Source organism: Colossoma macropomum, unplaced genomic scaffold (assembly GCF_904425465.1).
Source record: "Colossoma macropomum unplaced genomic scaffold, Colossoma_macropomum, whole genome shotgun sequence".
Taxonomy (NCBI): Eukaryota; Metazoa; Chordata; class Actinopteri; order Characiformes; family Serrasalmidae; genus Colossoma; species Colossoma macropomum.
In genome coordinates, this window is record NW_023494792.1 from 39,026,093 (window position 1) to 39,049,792 (window position 23,700).

Consider the following 23,700-nt stretch of genomic DNA (forward strand, 5'->3'; position numbering starts at 1 on the left):
TTGAAACACCTCAATAAGTGGGGTGTCCCAATAATTTTGTCCATATAGTGTATGTTTAATGCAATTGATAGGAGAAAAAGACACAACAAATTAATATTAGTACTTTGTTACAAAGCTATTGTTTGAGTTTCGAGACATCTGTGCTAAAAATTCATTAGTTTTGTGCAGCACTATGGTTCAGTTTTTACCCATATCTGTTTTCCCAAATCTTCAGTCAATTTTGTTTTCAAAACGTGTCTTTGTTTACGCTCATGAATACATACATTTTGTTAATATTTATAAGCACAAATTTAAAAGACATTATATGTGTACATTTGAAGTGGATATAGCACTGGAAGTATATTAAATTTACGATCAGAAGTATGGAGAGGTTTTGCACTGATTTTAAGAAGACATTTGTGGTTAGTATTGGGACAAAGTTTAAAAGAATAAAAAAAAGATGCTTAGAAACCCCAGAACCTACAGTTTCTATGAGGAGCAGCGTGGTGCAATGAAGCATCTGTGAGTAATACATTGTGGAGGAACACCTAAAAAATAGGCTCTCCTTCAAAGTTTGTTTTATTCTTCAATTAAAGCTCAATTTCTGTCAATTTCTGTGCTCAAAACTCATAAACTATGTTGTTTACATTCAGTAAGTAAACCTCATGATGTCATCATTGTCACTGATTTGTCAAAGAGTCAAAAAAAAGGGGGTCTGTGCCTCTAAAAACCCTGCATTTCACTTTATTTCCACTACTATTATTTACTTTCAGGGCTTCTAAAATATTTACATTCAAATCAAATATTTGATTAGATCATTCAGTATTATCCACCGAAAATGCTTGAATGTTCTAGTGCTGAAAGGAAAGGTGGAAAATGGCGCCTCTTCATTATTTATTTACTTATTTTTTTAATTTTGACATTTTACAATTGTCTACCATTTTATTTATGTAGACTTAAAGTTTTTATTTTTGTACATAGTTCTTTATTGTGTGTGTTCTAAATAAACAAGTATTTATCTAATCATTTTGTGGAAGGACTCTTTATTATAATAGTAATTGTCATTATAAGCAGCTGATAGTAAACACCCAGTTTACCTAAACAGTTTTTTATTAGCTGGAATATTAGCCATATTGGCCCTGAACAAAAAACTCAAAGGCTTGGCCTGCTGTGACAGTCTGTCACTTGCAGTTTTAGCAATATAACAGTAATGAGCCATGTAATAAAACAACATCAAAATTCTTAAAATTTCAACTCATAGACATATCAAACTTCTGTTGGCATTTACACCTCAAGTGATTACATATTTGAGAAGCCATGGCTTGGCCTCCAGCATGGTGAGTAACCACATGTCATGTCTCTTCGCTTTTAGTTTCTCTGCTCAAAGTGAAGGTTTTTACGCCTTACTTTTGCAGTGGGAATGAGGGCGTGTGCCACCACCGAGCCTCCTACGTCGAGCCATTCGCCGCCGCACAGACCGACAGGAGGAAATCCACCCTGGGGGAGTCAGAGGCCTGCCCCAGTACCTCGACATCCGCCGACCGAAAGCCTTCACCTAAGGGCAAAGCGCCCAAGGTTCCCCACAGATTCACCACGTCTGTAGTCGTTAAAGTCCTGGAGGACTTTCGAGAGTTTTACCTTGGGGCCGAGCCCACAAGGAAGGACAGGGAGAATGCCAATCTCTGCAAGAGCCATGCCACACGGTTCATCCTACACATGCACCACCAGAGCAAGACGGACCGCTTCACGAATCTGAAGTGCTTGAACGACTTCCAACAGATCTGAGAGTAAGTCCCGAGTTCCCTGTTCCAACTTTGCCCAGATTTTTAAGCCATGCACCACCACCATGAGCTTTGAGGCCTGCTTTTGTTCTCTTACAGGTGGCCTGCCGTCCTCCTACAACAAGGCTACACCTCCATCTCCATCAAGAACATGCTGCTCAACGTGAGCACCTTCATAAGGCATGTAAGGACCTTCCACCCAGAGATGCCCTGCCTGAGCAGCGAGCAATTTGAGTGCATCCTGCTACAGCTCAAAAAGCTCCAGAAGGACAACTCCCGGAGGATTAAGACCCATCAGCAGACAGTCAAGTGGAAGAGGTCAAGTGAGTATATCACAGCATGTATTAGGCTTATGGGCCTTTTTGTGCAAGTTGCATCATCCTTGCATTTTGCCTTCCAGAATTGCTGAGACCCAGCAGGATTTGGGAACCTTCATGCACATTGCCTCTTACAGAACCAGGCCATGATATGGGTAAGTTTGGCCTGTTTCAGGTTCCATCTTTCATTTCTCTTGGGGGGTGGGGGGGGGTGGGGGGGTCTGCTTTGGGTGTAGACTGAACCCCGTGCCATTTCAGGTGGACCAGCACAAAACCGGCCAAGCGTATGGGATCACCTTCCTGGCACTCCTCCCGTGAGAAGGTGGACTGGCTCAAAGGCTTCATGCAAGTGTCATTGCACTTTGGCGGGGAGGGCTGCCCCTATGTGTTCCAGTACAACAGGAAGCAGCTCTCCAAGTTAAACACTGCCAGGATGCCTGGCCAGATCAGCTTTGGCCTGATATGGACCACCATCGGCAACCAGGTAAGGAGCCATCATCCATGAAATGTGGGTCTGTGGCTGGGCTCCATTGTTTCACACTTGCCCCTGCCCAAAGCTCCACTCTTATATGCTCTTTACTTTTGTATGCATTCAGGTGAGGAAACACCTGCCTGCTGAGGAGCGGAAGCTTGTGTGCGAGGGGATGTGCCACGACATTGCGACAGCCAATCGCTTTTACACAGTGGTACCCGACATCCAGGACGTGTTCTGCATCTGGGACCTGCGCATGAAAGCCATGGAACAGGGCAGCCTGGAGCTCAGCAACCAGAGTTTGGCCAGTGAGGACGAGGACACAGACAGCTGGTCACCCACAAGTGACAGTGTTTCAGAGACATACCTTTAATAAAGTGTTTGAAAAGAGTCACTGGTCTATTTGTCCTTTGTCCACACAGTAGCACAAAACACCGGTAGAGGGCTTACACAGGTTTAGGCGGGGAAATGAGCCAAGTCTCCCCTTTGTGTCTTTCGCTCCTAGGCTCCTACATCCAGACAACTGACCAGAGGGCAGAAAGCTCCGGTTGGCTAATGACTTCCCTCTCCCCCCAGAGGAAAGCAATAAGCACCATCAGAGCACCCACCGCAGAGGCAGACACTGGTGAGGAGGTAAAGAGAGAGCAAATAAGGGTCTACTGTTCACATGCACCATCTTTCAGGGTCTGCCAGAAGGCCATAATATTATACATTCCACCCCACTGGGGGGGGGGGAGGGGTGTGAGAAGGTTTAACCAGGGAGATCATGACACACTCCCGGGCTGGGGAGTGTGAAAGCGTTTAACCAGGGGGTCTTGGAGCACGGAGCCCTCCCCCTTCATGGGGAACCAAGTCCCACACCGCGAGGGATGTGAGGACTTGGCCCCCAGAGCTCACCATCTTTCGGGTACCATCGCGTGCGCTTTTCAACTTTCCCCTATGGTACTTGTTCGCTATCGGTCTCGTGCCGGTATTTAGCCTTAGATGGAGTTAACCACCCGCTTTGGGCTGCATTCCCAAACAACCCGACCCCGAGAAGAACCGCACCCCGGTGGGGCGAGGGCTGTTACTGGCCCACGAGACCCCCGCCCCACGCCGAGCGAAATGGACTTCTGTACGCCACATTTCCCCAGGGGGTCTGGATTTAGGAGGACGCAGGCGCGCGCGCACAGCCCCGGGCGGGGGTGTGGTGGCACCTGCGAACCTCCAGCTGCGGTCCCCTGAAACCCTGGCAAGGGGAATGGTGAGTCTGATCGATTGCAATAGCGAGCCTCAGACAGGCGTAGCCCCGGGAGTGACCCGGGGCCACAATGTGCGTTCGAATTGTCGATGATCAATGTGTCCTGCAATTCTCATTGGTTCTTCATCGACGCAAAAGCCGAGTGATCCACTGTCGGAGTAGTACTTTTTTAGGCCCAGAATCAAACAGACAAGTTGGATAAGGTCCAGGACAGGCGATCTGGGCAGTCACCCTCCTAAGACTTAGGAGAGCCTGGTCCTTCGGGTCTTTGAACCTCGCTCACACGCCCACCCTAGCCCACATCCATCGCCAGATGGAGCTCGCGTAATGCGGCAAGCTGTAGGTGCCCACACCATGTGCCACGACACCAGAGAGGCACATGCAACGGTGAGAGTAGGAGACTGAGCCCGGAGGATCGGAGGAGGAGGGGCGGCGCGGATGCCAAACGACAGCAAGGTCTCCCAGCGTGGAAGCAGACCAGCGTCCGAAAGCACCTCCGGTGCCTCAGCGCCGGAGGGTAACGGCCTCACCTGCCTTCGAGCCCAGAGCCTCGCAGCGCAGCATTCACATTCGTGCACAAGCACCTTTGAGTTCAGCGGAATTGGAGATGGAAGTGGAACGGGAGAGCGGTGTTGGGGTGTGGCTTGCAGGCCGAACCAAGCTGGAAAACAGAGCAGCGTCCGAAAAGCACGGAGGCCTCGCCTGCCTCCAAGCAAACACACGCTCGCATGCACACACACCCAAACCTCCAAGTCCAGCATGGAGGGATGGGGGAAAGTGGAAACCACACCGATCCAGGGTGGAAACTCACATACCACCCACCACCTCCATGCCACCACATGGGGAGAGGAAGGAGAAGGGTGGAAAGGCTCCCCACCCTTGGCATCCCTGCGCACCGAGGGGACAGGCCAGCCACCCGGTTAACTCAACAGCTGTGACATAACACCAGGAGGTGTTAATGCTGGCTTTATGAGAAACCGAGGGGTTCAAGGTCGCCCACCACCTGGGCGGAAACCAAAAGTGTTAAGCCTTCAGCGGCGCACCGAGGGGACAGGCCAGCCACCCTGGTAAACTCAACGGCCGTGACATAACACCAAGAGGTGTTAATGCTGGCTTTATGAGAAACCGAGGGGTTCTGGGTCATCCACCATCATGCGCGTTGTGCGTCAAAAAGCACTTAACGTCTGTGCCCACGGTTGAGGCGTGGACGAGCCACCAGCCCAGGCAACCCAAGAAGCCTTTCCATACTCCCCCGGTGAGCAGGGGACAATATGCGGGGCTTTATGAGAAAAGTGTGGGGGGTTAAAGCTCGCTACACACTCGGCACAGTGGGACTTGGGACCGTTAAGCAGCCCCAATGCGGGTCGCGCCACACCAGCTTCCCTGGGGGGGGGCGAAAGCTCGGAAGCTCGATGGTCAGATTCGGGTGCCCTTCTGACCGGAGGGTGATTTTTCAACCAGGAAATGTTTGATTCATGGGAAACGCCAGTTACGAGGTGAGTCACCGGGACATGGGTTTAAAAGAAGCCCACAGCGCACCGGGACCTGAGTGTGTCCCGCCGGCATGCCCCATCCGTGCTCGCATCCGTGTGATCAGACAGACTGAGCGGATCAAGACCGGCCTTCTGAGTCTCTCTCGGATAGGTTCGGGCGGGCTTCGTCATTGTTGAAACCCCCCTGGAGGCTGGCCCACAAAGATGGGGAGGAACACACATGCCCATAGTGGCCATATCTAGCACCGGACGGTGGCCTAACCCCTGGCGGGCTGGGTATGCCATTCAATCGGAGGGGAGGGAGAGAGAGCACGGAGCTCTCCCTCATAGAGAACCAAGCCCCACAACTGCAGGGGGACTGTGAGGGCATGGCAGATAAATTCACCATCTTTTGGGCTTAATTTCACATAGTCCCCTGCTGACTTTGTGCAATGATTTGAATTTACCACAAGCATCTCCATCCACCAACATAGGATGCTTGGGCTTTTTTCCCCAGCGTTAGCCGCGTCCTAACACACTCTGTTGGGCAGTGTGAGAGGCTAGTTCCGGTCCGTGTTGTGAAGAGAGAGAGCATGGAGCTCTCCCTCATGGAGAACCAAGCCCCCACACCACAGGGGATGTGAGGACTCAGCCCGTAAAGCTCACCATCTTTCGGGTTTATTTCACAAAGTCCCTGTGGACTTGGAGCCACCTTTTGCTCCTAATCAGCCTTCCCACACACTGGCAGGGCTGTGTGAGAGGCCGCCATGATGGTCTGATGATTTATGGAAGAGAAAGCATGGAGCTCTCCCCTCACAGAGAACCAAGCCCCACACCACGAGGGATGTGAAGATTTGGCCCCCAAAGCTCACCATTTTTCGGGTTCAACTTCACCAAGTCCCTCACGGACTTGGAAGGCCATAATCATGACAACAGAAGAAGGTTTATCCAGGGGGTTGTTAGAGCACGGAGCTCTCCCCTTCATGGAGAACCAAGCCCCACACCACGAGGGATGTGAGGACTTGGCCCCCAAAGCTCACCATCTTTCAGGTTCAAAGTTCCACGGCCCACAGCATGCACTTTTTTCAGCCCTGCACGGTGGGTCATGCACCCTGGAGGTGCCACCTAGGCGAATTTTATGGATTTTATGGATATTTTTTCACACTGTGTTCATCCAGGGGAGCTTTCCTACTCCCTGTAGCCCATCAGAGTGCACTATTTTCGGCCCGTTATGGGGGGTCACGCACCCTGGAGGTGCCACCTTTTTTTTGGACTTTGTCATTTTTCTGTGTCCTTTTTTTTACCACCATTTCCAGCCAAAACAGCCACTTCGGCGAATTTTATGGGCTTTGTTGTTTTTCGGCCTCGGGGAGCCCCGGGGGTCCTGGGCCGGGCCTGGGGTGGTCCCTCGCGGGCCCCCGGAGCAAAATCTCGCTGCTGACTTAAAACCCTAATTTCTCCACGACGGAACCACCTATCCCCACGGGCCTGGTATCGTTGGAAAGGGCTGGGGCTGAGCTTTCGAAAAACAGCTCGATCTCCTAACCTCTGGGGAACCGGAGTTATAAGCTCCGGAACCCGGGGAACCGCATGTCCCCGACACCCTAGCTGGACCAAATTTTAAATGATTACTACTCTCCCTCGCCTGGCCCGAATTCCTTTTGAACCGTGGCTCCACCGGAACAGGCTCCCGACAAAGCACCTCACGCTCCTAAGCGAAGAAACGTCACACACCCACAAACCATATACCGTTGGAAAGGTCTCACAAGATGCACCCCTTTATCCAGGAAAAACCCCTGAGTCGATACACATCACTGTTACCGAGATATGACCACCTTCCCCTGTTATTTCAATCTCCCGTTGCTCCGGGGCTAAACCACCCACCACCACCAAACTTCACTGGCTTACTCTCCACCTCCACCCGCTTCCAATGACCCATCATCTGATACCCTAGCCCACTCCCTTCTGGAGATCCCCAGTACCCACCCTTCCATACCCCCACAATACCCATACACTTCCTAGGCCCCTTTTTCCCCTACAAACCTCCCTTAAAGTCCTTCCCCGGGCTTTTTTGGATTGCCCACGCCAACCCATCCGAGGCAATGGGCCTCCACGAACCTAGCGCACCATCCAAACCCTTCTGGCCCACACTTAAGCACTCCTAACTAACCCCTAACCCCTAACTAACCCTAACCCCTCAGATTAAACCCCTTAATATGGCTGCTACAGAGAACCAGGCCACTGGGAGACCGGAAAAACTTTAACTCTGAAACTGATACCCACTGGGAGACCATAAAAACTTTATTCTGAAACTGATGCCCACTGGTAGACCATAAAAACTCAGTCAAATTTTCAACATTTTTACCAACCACTGGTAGACCATAAAACCTTTTTTCTATTAGGGCTTGGTGGAACCTGACTTTTTTAAAGCTCTATTGAGTCCTAAAACAGAGGTGGGATACTTTAAATGGCCAATACTGGAAACCAGCCTCAACCAGTGGCTCTATGGGGGTGGGAACCCTTAGGTTTGGCTCGTCTATGAAGCTAAGTAAGGCTGGCCCAGGTCAGTGACTCGATGGGAGACCATGCTGCCTTGCCAGGAGTTCAAAACTTTTCAAGCAAACCGTTATTTCAAAACTGAACTATGGATACAGTGAAAAGAAGTTCATACTGTAGGACCTAGTAGAAGGCTTAAGACAGCAAATAGGAGGTCTAAATGTACTCGGTTATATATTCTACTAATTACTTTAGAAGTCCTGTATTGGCTTCCAGCTTCAGCCAGTGTATACAAACCTAAGAGAATCCTTGGTCTGGTCTAATGTCAGAAACTAAGCAATGTGCGGCTTGGTCAGGACTTATATTGAAAACTAACTGACATTAAATGTTGCAATTAGGTTTTGAACCTAATCTTTACTTTGAAATAAAAATAACTTCGTTTCAAAATGAAGAACTTTACAAAAGTCAGCCTCTGTTGGGTCCTATGAGAGAGGTGGGATGCTTTAAATGGCCAATACTGGAAGCCAGCCTCAACCAGTGGCTCTAGGAGCGTGGAAACCCTTAGGCTAGGCTCATCTATGAAGCCAATAATGCTGGCCCAGGTCAGTGACCGGTTGGGAGACCATGCTGCCTTGCAAGTGTAACCCGCATTTTAAGTGGTTAACATAGTTTACACCTAAAACCTTCTGGCAAACGAAGGGTTAATCTTGCTGAGCGCTGTAAAGAATTAGCTGTAACAAGGCGATAAATGGCGAGTAAACCAGCAGTTTCTATAAATAATATACACAATGAGAGATTGGACCTTTTTGTCTTAGATGGGTCTTTGATTTTTGTATTTTATAATTTATTTTTGTAGCACTCTGTTCCATGTTGAGTATATAAATAAAGCTATATAAATAATAAACGTTTGATATAATGTATGTCTTTATATTAGTAATTCCTTTTACACATAATTTGGTAATAAATTAATTTAAACAACAAAAAATCTGAGGAGCCACTTGGGAGCCAAAAGAGCTGGCTCTTTTTAGTGAGCCGAGCCAAAAGAACCGGCTCTCTAAAAAGAGCCAGAATTCCCATCACTGAGAGCTGGTTGAGGCAATCCAACAGACATTCTAGAACATTCCAGAGGTACATTTTCATTTGTTTTGTGAAACGTGCAATTGAATGTGTTTGTGAACTGGAAAAAAGAGACAATGCTTACTGAATATTGGTGAAAAAGGTGTATTTTCATTTAAATATGTTGTTTACATATACATATATATGCAGTAAGAGTTACCCTGTAAAAGTTAACCTGTAAAAGAAAGAGAAGTTCATTAAGTTAATTGTATGAAAATGTGTATAAACCTGCTAAACTTACCTGTTGATGTTCTGAACCTGAAAAAGAAAAAAGTATTTTTTTTCACAGTAGTTACTGTGAAAGCTATGTATATTCATTTGTTGTTAAGTGAAGAAAGTGCTTGTGAATAACATTGAAATAAGAAGTTATATAGCCACCTAGGCTTAAGTGTAGAGAAAGTGTTACAGTACCAGTTTTGTTTAAACAGGTCAGGTTTTTTTTTTGAGGATCATCAGAACCTTGGAATCAGAGCCTAGTTGGATCTTCCGAGAAGTTGATGGCGAGCCACCCACGAATAGAACGGTTTTCTATGACCATCGTCTTCCCTACGGACTGGTGAACTAACAAAAACACAAGACTAAAAGACTCTTTATTCTCTATTTCCTTTTGTGAACAAGCATGAGTATTTAAGTTAATTGTTTTGTTATTTATTTGTATTTTTGGTTGTTTATTTTCCCTGTTGATAAACAGTCATTTCTGTTATTACGGTGAAAACAAAGGGTTGAAATCTGTCTAAACTACATCAAACTAAAATGGAGAAATAATTCTAGCTAAGCTTCATACCAAAGTAACAAATCCTAAGCAGTAATAATCCAACTAAACTAAACAGATAATCTAGCACTAAACCCAAAGATTTAATCCTTAACTAAATCAAAGATAACTAAACCTTAAACCCTTTAAACTAGAACACAAATAGGACCAAATTCGGGGACAAATAGGACAAATAGAACTCAGGGACAGAAGGAAAAGTGGTTCAATTATTGAATGTTTTCTTTATTTTGTGTTTGTATATACTTTTGTCATTCAGTAAAGTGACTCTTTTTATTTATAACACTACTCCTGTCTCCTGTGTATGCTGTCACACACCTTCCACCTTCTCAACGAACCTGGTTGTACTGGTCCATAGCCTTATTGCAACTTCAGCTTTTGCATCTAGTTTGCAGTGTTGCTGCTGTAGTTCATTAGTGGACTAAAAGGGGTTACACAAGCAGAGTTCAAAGCTTTTCAAGCAAACCTTTATTTTGAAACTAAACTATGGATACAGTGAAAAGAAGTTCATTCTGTGGGACTAAGCAGAAGGCTTAAGACAGCAAATAGGAATTCTGTGTGGACTGAATTACTTTAGAAGACCTGTTTTGGCTGCCAGCTTCACACACACACACACACTTTCTAAGACGCTCAACCTTCTGGGTTGCGGGGCGAGCTGGAGCCTATAGCTTCAAGCAGTGTATCAAATCTATGAGAACCCTTTCAGAACTAAGAAATGTGGGGCTTAGTCAGGGCTTGTAATGAAAACTAACTGACATTTGAATTTGCAATCAGGTGTTCAACCTTACAAATTAAAGATATCAATGTTAAGTGAAGAGAACTGTTAGGCCAAATATTTTTGATACTTTTTGATTCTGCATGATTGAATTCGGTACTGGACATTTCAACTTCTATGCAAAACTTAATGACCCTACTTCTATCAGTGCAGGAAATTTATTACTCTCTTTAATTAGTTTCTCCGGCTTCTTTTTCATTTCTCTCCTGGAGAAAGAAAAAGTATGTAAGTGAAGTCATTTGTCACAGATCAGGTCATCACTAGCCATCCACCCTGAAGTTGTGTGTTAATTAAAAGTGACCTAGGGTTAACCCAATATTTAGACCTACCTTCGATCATCTTCTGTAGTGGGAGAGCTCATTTTCATGGTTTCAAATTTCTCTGAGCTGAGGAGAAAGCATTTTACATGCATGCAGTAAATTTAATACGCAAAGCCACATGTATGCACATATGTTTAATGGTTAGGCATATACTCTCAAGGTTTTTTGCATGAAACCAAGTGCAATAATAGGCCAACTTAAATTAAATTTCCTTAATTCCCAAATTAAACTCAACTGAGGTTTAACAATCAAACCTGCGCTGTATTTCATTATGAAAACCAGCAGATGGTGACAACGCTACATTGTAAGGTGTAAAAAGACCTCTGTTCCTGTGCATCAGGGAGTGGACAAAATAACGAAAACAGCACATGTAAATCCCAACCACCTGCATATGTCAACTTTAGAAGTGCCTAGATAATCAGCATTTTGACAGTGCCAGTTTTCAATACAACTAGAGACAAATAATGACCATAGAAATTTACCATAGAATTTACTCTGTGACCCAGCCTTAACTAAACCAGTTTCACAACCCTGCTGGAAAGAAACAGCATCACCCAGCATAGCTAGTCACCAGCAAAACCAGCATATGTTGTGTTTCAGATACCGGCATGCTGGTCAACAGCAACTGGAGTCATTAGGCTGATCACCAGCAAAATCAACGCATGTTGTGTTTTGGATGCTGATATGCTGTGTGTAGCTAAATCAACATCAGACCAGCAAAATCCATGGAAAGCATACTGGTCTGTGTTTTTCTTTTCCCCAGCAGGGAAAGTGGTTTCCTGAACACCTACCATTAAGTCAAAATGCTCCCAAATTACCACATCTAAGCAATATTCTACATTTTTTGATGTTCTGGGGAGCAAATAAATTTGCACCTCCTTTACTCCAAGAACTGGAATTGGCTCATCCATCTTTAAGAATGAGCCAATAAACCACTACATACAATTCAGGACTTAAGCAGATCTGAAGGCTATCCCTACGCAAACTGAGATACTTGATTGCCATATATTGTATGTACTGTTTCCCCTTTAAACTCACCTGGTCAACAGCACAGTTCATGAAGAAGAAATAATCTCAGTTGGAATGGTTCAGGTCTTCACATGAGCAGATCATGGGAGAGTCAGATGATTATCCAGGACCAGCAAGTTAGTGTTACAATATTTTTAAGAGAACAATGTTATTACACCATTATTTTATTATTACCTGTTAAATAATATTCATTCAAAATGCCACAGAATGCAAAATGGCAGTCATGAATAACCACAAATGAAAATAAATGAATGTGTAATGCTAAAAATCATTTATTTTTATTGCATATCACTGTGTATACAAGATCGGAGGAAATGCACCACACATAAAGACATTATAAATTATAAAAATGATAAAGTGTCATACATGTCAAATAGACAAAATCTTTCAATTAAAAAGAACACAAAAGATAATTAATTGAAAGAATTAAACAAAGTTACCAGTATGATGCTGTCAAAAATGCTTTGACATCAGAAACACAGACATCAGCCATACTATTTGTACAAGACATAGCAAATAATTTACAAAGTCAACTCAATGCGCTGCAGCATTAGGGTGCAGAGGTTTGACTCGAGCCAAACGGGACAGTCCTAAACGCAGACCCAATCCAGGAGATTTCACGGGCGCACTTTGATGCGAGGTAGGGCTATTTCCCATCAGACCTGATGACAGACAATAAAAAAAAAAAATTATCATTTTCTTACTGCCTCAACTGCACAAATGAATGGTACTGTGTTCTCGCCTCCTTATCATACAGTTCTAGACATTGTCATTGGTGTGTTTGCTTCCAAACTTAAGTTTACATCAGAAAAGAACAAGACCTGAATATCTTCCATTAAAATCAGACAATCCTAAGCACTTTAAGCGAAAAAACTCCATGGTGCAAGGGTACACACCATACTGTTTCATTCCTGTCATAGCTGAAGCAAAATAGAGATGGCACAGAGCAAAGCAGAAAATACCGGATCAAATATCAGAGGGGAGAACAAATCCAATGTTTGTCACAAAACCAGTCTGAAATAGCACAAAAATAACCTGCACTGTAAAATGTAAAGAGAAGTAAGTGGTATACATACATACATAATATAAATATATACATATACATATACATATATATACACACACACCAGGGGCTAGTTGTGTAGATAACATATAGTGGAATTGTTTGGGTGGTACATCATTTTCAGCACTGCAGTTAAGCGGACGTTGTTACTGTGGTGTGCTGGCATGAGTGGATCAGACAATTAAACAAACCTGCAGTTGCTGGATTTGCTAGTTTTTAAACACTGGGTCCACTAACTGTCCACTCTATTAGACACTTACCTTGTTGGTCCACCTTGCAGATGTAAAGTCAGAGATGACAGTTCATCTGTTGATGCACAGTGTGTTATTCATCCTCTATTACTTCATCAGTACTTCACCAGTTGTGGCTGGTAAGAACAATGCAGGTTTGTTTACTTGTCACCTTTAAACAAGGTAGGGTGAGCTACACTCACACCTGATTGAATTCTGAATGATTGAACCTCCTGACCTTAATTATCCCCTATACCAAATTGATAAATCTAGAGGTTCACATACTTTTGTCAAACAAAATATATAGTGATGGATCACTTTATTCAACAAATAAAACTATGTATTTGCTTATGGTATTTGTTTTATTGAGTACTTTTTATCTAATATGATTTCAAGGAAGACCTCATTTTAGGTCAAACGTGCAAAACTTTAATGCTAAAGGATTCACAAATTTTTAAGCAGCACTGTATATATCATTATTGGAACAAAAACTACAAAAAAAAACAGGAGAAGGAAAAAACATAACTTTCAACTTTTTTGTAAGTTACTGTAACAAGATCTCGGTGTCACTGCCTAGAATCTAGAATCGGAAAAAAACCCACACACACACACACACACACACACATACATACATATATATATATATACATATATATATATATATACACACATATATATATACATATATATATATATATATATATATATACACATATATATATATATATATATATATATACACACATATATACACACATATATATATATATATATATATAATATATACACACATATATATATAATATATATATATATATATATATATATATATATATATACACACATATTAAAACATGACTCACTTTACTTCACTTTACATTTCGCAGCATTACAATAAATTCATTTGTGGTCAAAACACAACCTTGTATCTCCAAAACGGAAACTTTACAGGAGAAGAAGAAATAACATTCTTAACATGTAAGGCAGTCAATGTAACACAAGGCAAAGGGCAACCAGTGCTTTCAAATTATGCAAGAAACTAAAACAATGACAAAAGTGGAAATACACGTGTAAAACATTATATAAAATATTTCATTTTAAGGCATAGGGATTTTCAAAGAAAATAAATATCGGCCAAGTGTAAATATCAGCAGTGGTGATGAAAAAGTGGTATCGTGCCATCTCTAAATTAGTCTAATTTGATTTTCATGGACTCTCTCACACACACACACACACAAACACTCACTCTCTGTGAGCACAGCCTTCAAAGCCCAGCTTACCAGGAGGATTCCACTTTGGAAGTCTGCCACCTGCAGGACTGGAGCAGAGTGCATGCTTAGCCATAGGAAGAGTGATGGGACTCCTCTTCTGTGCAGGCACAGACTGAGCAACACCTGGACTCCTGCTGAGTGCTGTCTTACTAACTGTTAAGGAGAGAAAAATCCAAAGGTGCATGAGGCAGTTAATAATAATTTATTTGCTTCAGTTGAGCTTAATGAATTCTTTTTAAAGGCTACTGTCATTTATATCCTGAGCACAACAACCTTTTAAGCAATGTTCAGTTATATACTCACTGGTCACTTTATTAAACACACCTATCTTGTATACATCCGTTTTATTATGCCCACTGACCACAGAGATGTATGTTGTGTTTCTCTGCAGCATTTGATGCTGTACTACACTGTATACATCAGCAGTCAGGAGCCTCACAAGTATTATTTAGGTGGATCATTCTCAGCACTTCACTGACATGGGTCCACCCCTCAAATAATGCCTGCTTAAAGGTGGTCCTGTAGGGGTTCTGACTGCTGATGAACAGGATAAATAAAAGCTAACAAATGATGCAGAGAAACAGCAGGACTACAGTTTGTAATTGTAGCACTACGAAACATACCTGTATGGTAAGTGGACCTGATAAAATGGAAAAAGAGTATAAATACAAGGTAGGAGTAGATAATGAAAGTGGCCAGTGAATGTATGTAAAATAGACTTTTTGAGATTTACAAAAATCAGAGACCATTCATTTATTCAATTTCAAGTCAAAATAACAATTAAGTTACTCTTTTTTTTTTTCAAAGTCCCTAAAAAACATTTGCAGACACTGCGTTCCCTTGCTAAATTTCTGCATTCACTTGCAAATGTGTTGCGTTCTCTTGCAATAATTACATTTACAAAATCCTTTGCATTTGCAAGGGAACAAAAATGTGCGAGGGTACGCAAAACATTTGCAAGACAATGCAAAATTATTGTGAGGGACACAATGTGATTACCTGTTTTTATTCATTTAACCACAGCCCGTTAGGGATTCACACAATGAAAAAAACTACAACTGAAGTTTTTTCTGAGTAATTCTATTTCATTTTATTTTGCAGTGGATGTTATAGATTTGATTTAGTTTTTTAGCTTTTGGAAACTGTCATTTTTAGTGTTATTTCAGTTAGCAAGTACATTTTTTCACTGCTGGTTTTTGTTTGAGTAATAGTTTTAGTTAACTATAATAACCCTGCCCTGGAGCCCAAACCTTAACATCACTGCTTGGGATTACTTGGATTGTGAGAAGAAAATGCAACCAACTTAGTAACAGTAAATCTACTGAGAACAATTGAAGCTGTAATAAAGGCAAATGGTGGACATAAAAATACTGAAAAATGTGATGTTACACTTAGTTGTTAGCTTGCACTTAATGCCTTTTGTGACAGTAAATTACATACTGAAAATGAGAAACTAAATAAATGGGAAATAATTAAATAAATGAAGGGTGGTCTCTGACTTTTGCACCATACTGTATCTTTAGTCCTAGCATAAAATATCATGCGAAAACCTTAACATTCAGAAAAACACAGCATGCAAACAGCTCATCCACTGCTTGTAATACCCCAAAAATGTATAACTTTGCATAACATTTTGACCCAGCGTTTTTTCTTCACTGTAAAAACGTTAAACACTGGACACCGATAACCGATCACAGTCTGCTACAACAAACCTACCAAGACTGACACTTCAGTGTGAAATCAAACAAAAAAATTAATAAAAACTTAAATTGTGCACAACCTGCAGACTTCTGTGTAGCTTTGGGTAATTTTGGTGTGTTCCTCTCTTTCTTGGCTGCCTTTGGGGCTGTCTTTTTCTCATTCCTGCTTGTTTTCTTTTTCTCTCCTTTTCTCTTTACTGTGAATTCTTCATCCTCACTCTCGTCAGAATCACTGAAATCTGCGTCACTCTCTGAATACGTAAAGGAAGGAAAGAATAGCATTAAAATTTTGTGCAATAAAGCTGAAGCCACTTTATATACCATGGAGAGAAAGTGGACTGTGTAGGCTAATGTGCTGTGAGTACCGGGTGTGTTTTGAGGTTTGTAGTCTTCATCCCCTGCGCTGTCGTTCTCGTCCTGCAACATCCGTTCCTGAGGCTGTCTGGTTTTTGAGGTCTTTGTCTGTCTGGAGGGGGTCTGCTCACTAATGATCTGATCTAAACCTAAGATTGTAGAGGGTTAAGGGTTATGTAATAGACTGAATAATGGTAGGAGCATACTTCCAAAAAGTCAGCGCGTCAATAATCAATACAACACCTGGACTCCTGCTGAGTGCTGTCTTACTAACTGTTAAGGAGAGAAAAATCCAAAGGTGCATGAGGCAGTTAATAATAATTTATTTGCTTCAGTTGAGCTTAATGAATTCTATTTAAAGGCAACTGTCATTTATATCCTGAGCACAACAACCTTTTAAGCAATGTTCAGTTATACACTCACTGGTCACTTTATTAAACACACCTATCTTGTATACATCCGTTTTATTATGCCCACTGACCACAGAGATGTATGTTGTGTTTCTCTGCAGCATTTGATGCTGTACTACACTGTATACATCAGCAGTCAGGAGCCTCACAAGTATTATTTAGGTGGATCATTCTCAGCACTTCACTGACATGGGTCCACCCCTCAAATAATGCCTGCTTAAAGGTGGTCCTGTAGGGGTTCTGACTGCTGATGAACAGGATAAATAAAAGCTAACAAATGATGCAGAGAAACAGCAGGACTACAGTTTGTAATTGTAGCACTACGAAACATACCTGTATGGTAAGTGGACCTGATAAAATGGAAAAAGAGTATAAATACAAGGTAGGAGTAGATAATGAAAGTGGCCAGTGAATGTATGTAAAATAGACTTTTTGAGATTTACAAAAATCAGAGACCATTCATTTATTCAATTTCAAGTCAAAATAACAATTAAGTTACTCTTTTTTTTTTTTCAAAGTCCCTAAAAAACATTTGCAGACACTGCGTTCCCTTGCTAAATTTCTGCATTCACTTGCAAATGTGTTGCGTTCTCTTGCAATAATTACATTTACAAAATCCTTTGCATTTGCAAGGGAACAAAAATGTGCGAGGGTACGCAAAACATTTGCAAGACAACGCAAAATTATTGTGAGGGACAATGTGATTACCTGTTTTTACTCATTTAACCACAGCCCGTTAGGGATTCACACAATGAAAAAAACTACAACTGAAGTTTTTTCTGAGTAATTCTATTTCATTTCATTTTATTTTGCAGTGGATGTTATAGATTTGATTTAGTTTTTTAGCTTTTGGAAACTGTCATTTTTAGTGTTGATTCAGTTAGCAAGTACACTTTTTCACTCATGCGAAAACCTTAACATTCAGAAAAACACAGCATGCAAACAGCTCATCCACTGCTTGTAATACCCCAAAAATGTATAACTTTGCATAACATTTTGACCCAGCGTTTTTTCTTCACTGTAAAAACGTTAAACACTGGACACCGATAACCGATCACAGTCTGCTACAACAAACCTACCAAGACTGACACTTCAGTGTAAAATTAAACAAAAAAATTAATAAAAACTTAGATTGTGCACAACCTGCAGACTTCTGTGTAGCTTTGGGTAATTTTGGTGTGTTCCTCTCTTTCTTGGCTGCCTTTGGGGCTGTCTTTTTCTCATTCCTGCTTGTTTTCTTTTTCTCTCCTTTTCTCTTTACTGTGAATTCTTCATCCTCACTCTCGTCACTGAAATCTGCGTCACTCTCTGAATACGTAAAGGAAGGAAAGAATAGCATTAAAATTTTGTGCAATAAAGCTGAAGCCACTTTATATACCATGGAGAGAAAGTGGACTGTGTAGGCTAATGTGCTGTGAGTACCGGGTGTGTTTTGAGGTTTGTAGTCTTCATCCCCTGCGCTGTCGTTCTCGTCCTGCAACATCCGTTCCTGAGGCTGTCTGGTTTTTGAGGTCTTTGTCTGTCTGGAGGGGGTCTGCTCACTAGTGATCTGATCTAAACCTAAGATTGTAGAGGGTTAAGGGTTATGTAATAGACTGAATAATGGTAGGAGCATACTTCCAAAAAGTCAGCGTGTCAATAATCAATAAACTCGATATGTATTTTCATGTCATTATTTTCTTAAAGCTCTTAACATATTTTCCTAGTTTAACCCTTCTAATCAGCTGTAGCTCAATCCTGAAGCCAAGCTGTTGCATGTTGCTATGACTCCAAACTGTAGCCCTCTCGTTTAAGTACAGCTTTTAAATGGCAAATTTCTTTGATGGACCTCTTGGTAAAACCAAAGTTATTTCTAGCTACTGAAGTATCATTTACAAGCACAACATCACTAATATCACTAATTTATCAGAGTACTCTGGACAGTTCTCACATGATACCCATGGACAAATCAATGAGCAGCAAAGTATTAAAAAAAAAAACTACTACTCTCACTGATGAAAATTGGAAACTGTGTTCACTTTCACATGATTTTGAAGTTCAGTTCATGTGTACCCTGTGTTCGTGTGATGAAAAATAAATGTTACTGAATTACTGAAAACAATAAATACATTCTGATCAAACTTATCTGACCATTTAAACAGTTATAACAAAATGCACTTTTATTATTATTTTTATATGATTTTAGTTATTTTTCATTTATTATTTATTATTTTTTAATAAAAAAATCTGTGAGGTCAAATTTAATTGCAATTAACTATTCCAAATGCCTGGTCCATTATTTTAATTGTCTGACAGTCCCACTTTTAATAAAATATATTTGGTATAATGCACATTCTACTACTGTTTTTAATAGTACTGTCTGTCTGATACTGCACTCTGTGTACTGCTTTAACCACCTGTCATTATTCTGCATTTTATTATTTGTCTAGGCTGTTCTGTATTCCAGTTTCCTGTACTTTTGGGCTTTTGTGCTGTGCTGGTCTAGGATAATCACAACGTAACTGAAAGTTATCCTCGTATAAGCTGGGTGTTGATCAAATTTTTTAGATATTAATTAGATTTCGATATTGACTCCTGAATGATTTTTTGATGTCTTCTTTTAAATTACAAACCATAACTGGGTATAGCGTAAACTACAAATAAGTGTGAGGTGCTGAAAGTGGACATATTTACAGACCACAACAGATTACCAGCTAAACAAAAAGCGCTGACTTATTAAAATGACTGTTAGACAACCAATTGGCAGTCTAGATTTTAGAATAAGTATGTTTATTGGCCCACTGATGCTGATCAGACTGACTGCTAAGGCACTGAGATTTGGTACTGGATGTCATCACCTTCTGATACCCAGCCCTACTCCTCATCAAAGTACCACCCTACAATGGCACAGTAATTCAATAGCAGTCTACATTCAATAGCACGTTCCTGCACTTCATGGGATCTAACGTCCCAAAACATTTCCCATTTAACTTTGTATTTGAACTTTTTATCTGTATTTGTTAGCATATGATGCTTAACAGTGAACATAAGATGCCTAAATGTATCTATTAGCAATATCATTGCAATATCATTACATGCAAGTGACAGTGTGTCCTACCTAAGCAGCTGACATCCACACTGCAGTTTGACAACACAGGAGGTGAATCTCGAGGGAGGAGGTGGTTTGGAGATGTATCGTCTTCTAGGAAAGAAATAATTCATTTTTAACAATATAACTTAGCAAAATGAGCATACTCAATGCTATGAATTCAATCATTAGTTAAAACAATCTTAACATGCATTACCTACGCAACTGCCATCCATGCTGCAGTGTGTCAGCACAGGAGGTTGACATGTTTCATCTTCTTCAGAGCAGAAATAAGAAAGATTAGGTTTATACTAAGATTAGTAAATAAGACATGCATACTTGAACTATCAAGACATTTCCATCATTTATGAATACATAAATGACAAAATCTTCAAACCTAGAGCATTAGTAAGTGGTTCCTCCACTTTTTCCACACTCTGCTGCAGAGAGAGACTCAGTGCTGCTTCCAAATCTCTTTTATATAGTTTTTCATCCAAAGACACTCTGAAAAACACATTTCCACAACTTATTAAAGTGTATTTTTATTCACATATAACAGACATGATTATTCAGGGAAGAAGTACACTTCCCACTTCATGTCTAATATAAAAAGTCAAAAACATTGGTAATACCTCTCTTTGGATCCTTTCCCAGTTATAGCATCCATTTCTTTTGGAGAGTTACTTGGAGTTTCCCTCTTATTTTCATTATGAGGCTCCTGAACAGACGCCCGAGCTTTTTTATTTGGAGGACCCTTCACTGTGGCAAAATCTTCCTCTGTCGTGGACATAAAATGTATGATTAGCAAAACAGTTTGTAACACCTTGTTTAAAGAGAACTCCAGCGATTTCAAAAGTTCCACATTATTCAGTTGCTGAGATGCAAAAAAGTCATCCAATGCATGTTATTGTAAAATGATGTAATGAAGACACATGTACAGATTCAGGTTTCTTTACAGTCGTGGTGATTAGAAACCAGGGGTCACAATGTCCACAGCGCATATATAGCATTTTATTTACCTTCCAAAACGACCAGTGAACCTACACGTGTCATTTGAGTTCTTATATGTGAGACTACTGCAAAACAATAGTTCAGGCATCAGGCAATGTATTTGTAAACATTTCATGTAGGCGCTATCTGTGAGACAGCGTTGAGGCATTCGAACTCTTCGGACATCTGGGTACTATCACCACCACTGTGAGCAATCCTAGGTTAACTCATTTAATGTTAGCTGCTCTATACGAATTTTACCTTAAACCACTCTGAAAGTCTTTGTTTACAACTTCACGTTTTAATTATGCAGAAATGATAGAAAATCAGTAGAATTCCTCTTTAAAATGTATTGCTGAGTGATACAATAAACTAAACTACGCTAGATGTGATTTCATATGGATAACAAACAAGGGATCGTCTTACAAGCACTGTAAGTTAACGTAATCAATGCATTACCATCATCATCCAGGAAATCCGAATAATTAATGGTTTTTCTATTCCTGAAAAAAAAAAATTGGTTATGACCATTGGAGAAGGAAGAAATCACAAAACTATTTCGACACAGCAGTTACGGGAGAGAAAGAATAAGGCAAGGTTACATAATTGACCCAAGTTTGCCACTACAGATAACGTTAGAGAAGTTTATATACGTTACAGAAGACAGTCAACACATGAGAAGACAAATGCTAAACAAACCTTGCTGGCCGGTCCATTTTATAGAGAAGCAGACAAGACGAACTTTGTGTTTATTTTAGAAGCAACATAACGCTTCTATCTATCAAGCTAACGCATATGCTATGTGCTACATGCTACAGTTCACTACGCTTTGAAAAAATCTGTCTGTTTAAAATACTAACTGACTCTTACACTTAAGCTCCATTAAAAGTCCATTAAAATAATTATGCAGTGATAGTCGGCAGAACGAATGGAGCTACAAAATATGATCATAACAATTTCGCGCTTTAAGCTTCTGTTTGACACAGACCAGCTACCCGCCTGAAAAACAAACGAGGAAAAGTCATTGAGGATTCCCGTGCCTAGATTCGTAAGAATCGCGATTAAAACAAGACCGCTTCCATCTGCAAAAAACATTTCTTGACTGATACACAGACGTATTCAATCCCTGCTGCGCAATACATTTCCAAATTTAATTTCATTTAAAGCACAGAAATTTGCCATCTATTGAAAATCGAATCTGCTGGCGAGCTGGCGCAGAGACAAACAGCGGGGCTGCGTCCAAATAGTTGAATGAAACTTGCTAGACATTTTAGGTGACCCCACGTGCAGGAGTAGTCAGCAATGGACCAATTAAAAAACACATTAATAACTGAGCGCTTCAGCACCTTTTTGACAGGCACTAGAATGACTCAAACTGATTTGGTTAATGATATGAACAGTGTAAATACCTCATCGGTGCCATATTCAGTTTCTAGAGTTTTGAAATAATGAAAAACTATTCCTTGGTGACCATGTTACAATACCTGACATATTCTAGCCTCAATTTCAGGAATAAATCTGTGATAAAATATGGGTCACTTCAAATCTAGACTTGTTTCCAAACTAGAAATGTAAAAACAGAAAAGGGTATGTTATTCATTTCTGTTACCTAAATCACCTCGTGGATGTGGACCACAGTCTATACTCCAAATTGTGCACTTCTGCTATGTGGACAAATTGTATGTAGTTTTTACCAGACAAGTTCAAAAATAGTTTTGTTGGTTTTTGAATCCTCATAACCAGAGAGGATTCATATGATCTTTAATTTATTTTCTGCCATATTCCACTCAGCCACTGGTGCATTTCGCTCAGTTACTGGCATACTTCACTCAGTCATTATAGGTAGCCTTTTAGTAACGGCTTTAACTGCTTGCCTGGCTAGTTAGCAATCTAATGACAATATAACTGCACTAAACCTCACAAAAAACATATTAGATCACATGTGGCTTAGGTTTGCACTGAAGTAGCAGTAAAGTATTTATGAGAAACAGACAAATGATACTTGACACCTCAGTTAATGTTACTAGCCTAGTCACAGCTTCTTATTCAAATTTTTCATTACACCTTAAATGGTGCAGCAGTTACATTCTGTCGCCTATGAGTTAGTTAGCCGATTCCAAACGTGATAAATCCCATAAATGATGTTGAACATTTTATATCATTAAATTCCATTCGATTACAGTATAAAACGAGCCTGAGCTTGATGTTTATCCACACTCTCACTACAGTGCTTCCTATGTGCTGTTTAGAGCTGCAATAGTTGAATGAAAATGTTTTGTTTTCTGTCTGCTTTCCTTGATTTTGCTCTGAACTTTGTTCTGATAGTCATGTAGATCAATGTGTCTCAAATCTGGTCCTGGAGGCCCACTACCCTGCACATTTTAGAGCTTTTTCTGCATTACCACTACCACTTTTGCTCAGTATTGGCTTTCAATAAGTGGATTGGTTGGATCAGGTGTGTTGGGAGCAGGAAAAACATTAAAAAGTGCAGGCCAGTGGGCCTCCAGGACCAGGGTTAAGAAATTGTGATGTAGATCCACATGCTCTGCAAACATATTGAGTGAGTCCATGGGCTACAGATCAGCCAAAATCAAGAAAAGTAGGTAGGAAAGGAATATTTATTAAACTGTGCTGAGCCAGCCTTGACCAACAAAACTTGCCACAATGGCGGATCATCCACAAGACACTGAGTCAGAAAATCACTTTCCCAAGCCTTACAGGTTAATAAATACAACCAAGGTAGTATTACTGTAACGCTTACCTCAAATATTGAGCAAACTTTCTTTCTCTGTCAAAGAGACAATTCATTTTAGGGATACCTGCAGAATGCAGTATATCTAGATATATAA

The 23,700-nt window shown here is 41.1% G+C and overlaps 1 protein-coding gene across 5 annotated transcripts; it reads right to left on the reverse strand.

Annotated features, from left to right (window-relative positions):
* Nucleotides 1–12,007: 12,007 nt before the first annotated feature.
* rad51ap1 (RAD51 associated protein 1) lies at nt 12,008–21,850 on the reverse strand. Of its 5 annotated transcripts, none has more exons than XM_036575530.1 (12): nt 21,551–21,850; nt 21,311–21,354; nt 20,494–20,638; nt 20,259–20,365; nt 20,079–20,135; nt 19,892–19,972; nt 18,217–18,354; nt 17,938–18,102; nt 16,396–16,533; nt 16,111–16,281; nt 14,340–14,483; nt 12,008–12,428 (listed from the first exon to the last, which is right to left on the reverse strand). In XM_036575530.1, exons 1-12 carry the CDS (start codon nt 21,565–21,567, stop codon nt 12,301–12,303), a joined length of 1,335 nt encoding a protein of 444 aa, XP_036431423.1. In that variant the 5' UTR covers nt 21,568–21,850; the 3' UTR covers nt 12,008–12,300. The 5 variants fall into 5 exon arrangements, with proteins under 5 accessions (XP_036431423.1, XP_036431422.1, XP_036431421.1 ...); XM_036575529.1 differs by having other exon boundaries at nt 12,009–12,428; nt 19,892–19,975; XM_036575528.1 differs by having other exon boundaries at nt 12,010–12,428; nt 20,079–20,138.
* Nucleotides 21,851–23,700: the final 1,850 nt, after the last annotated feature.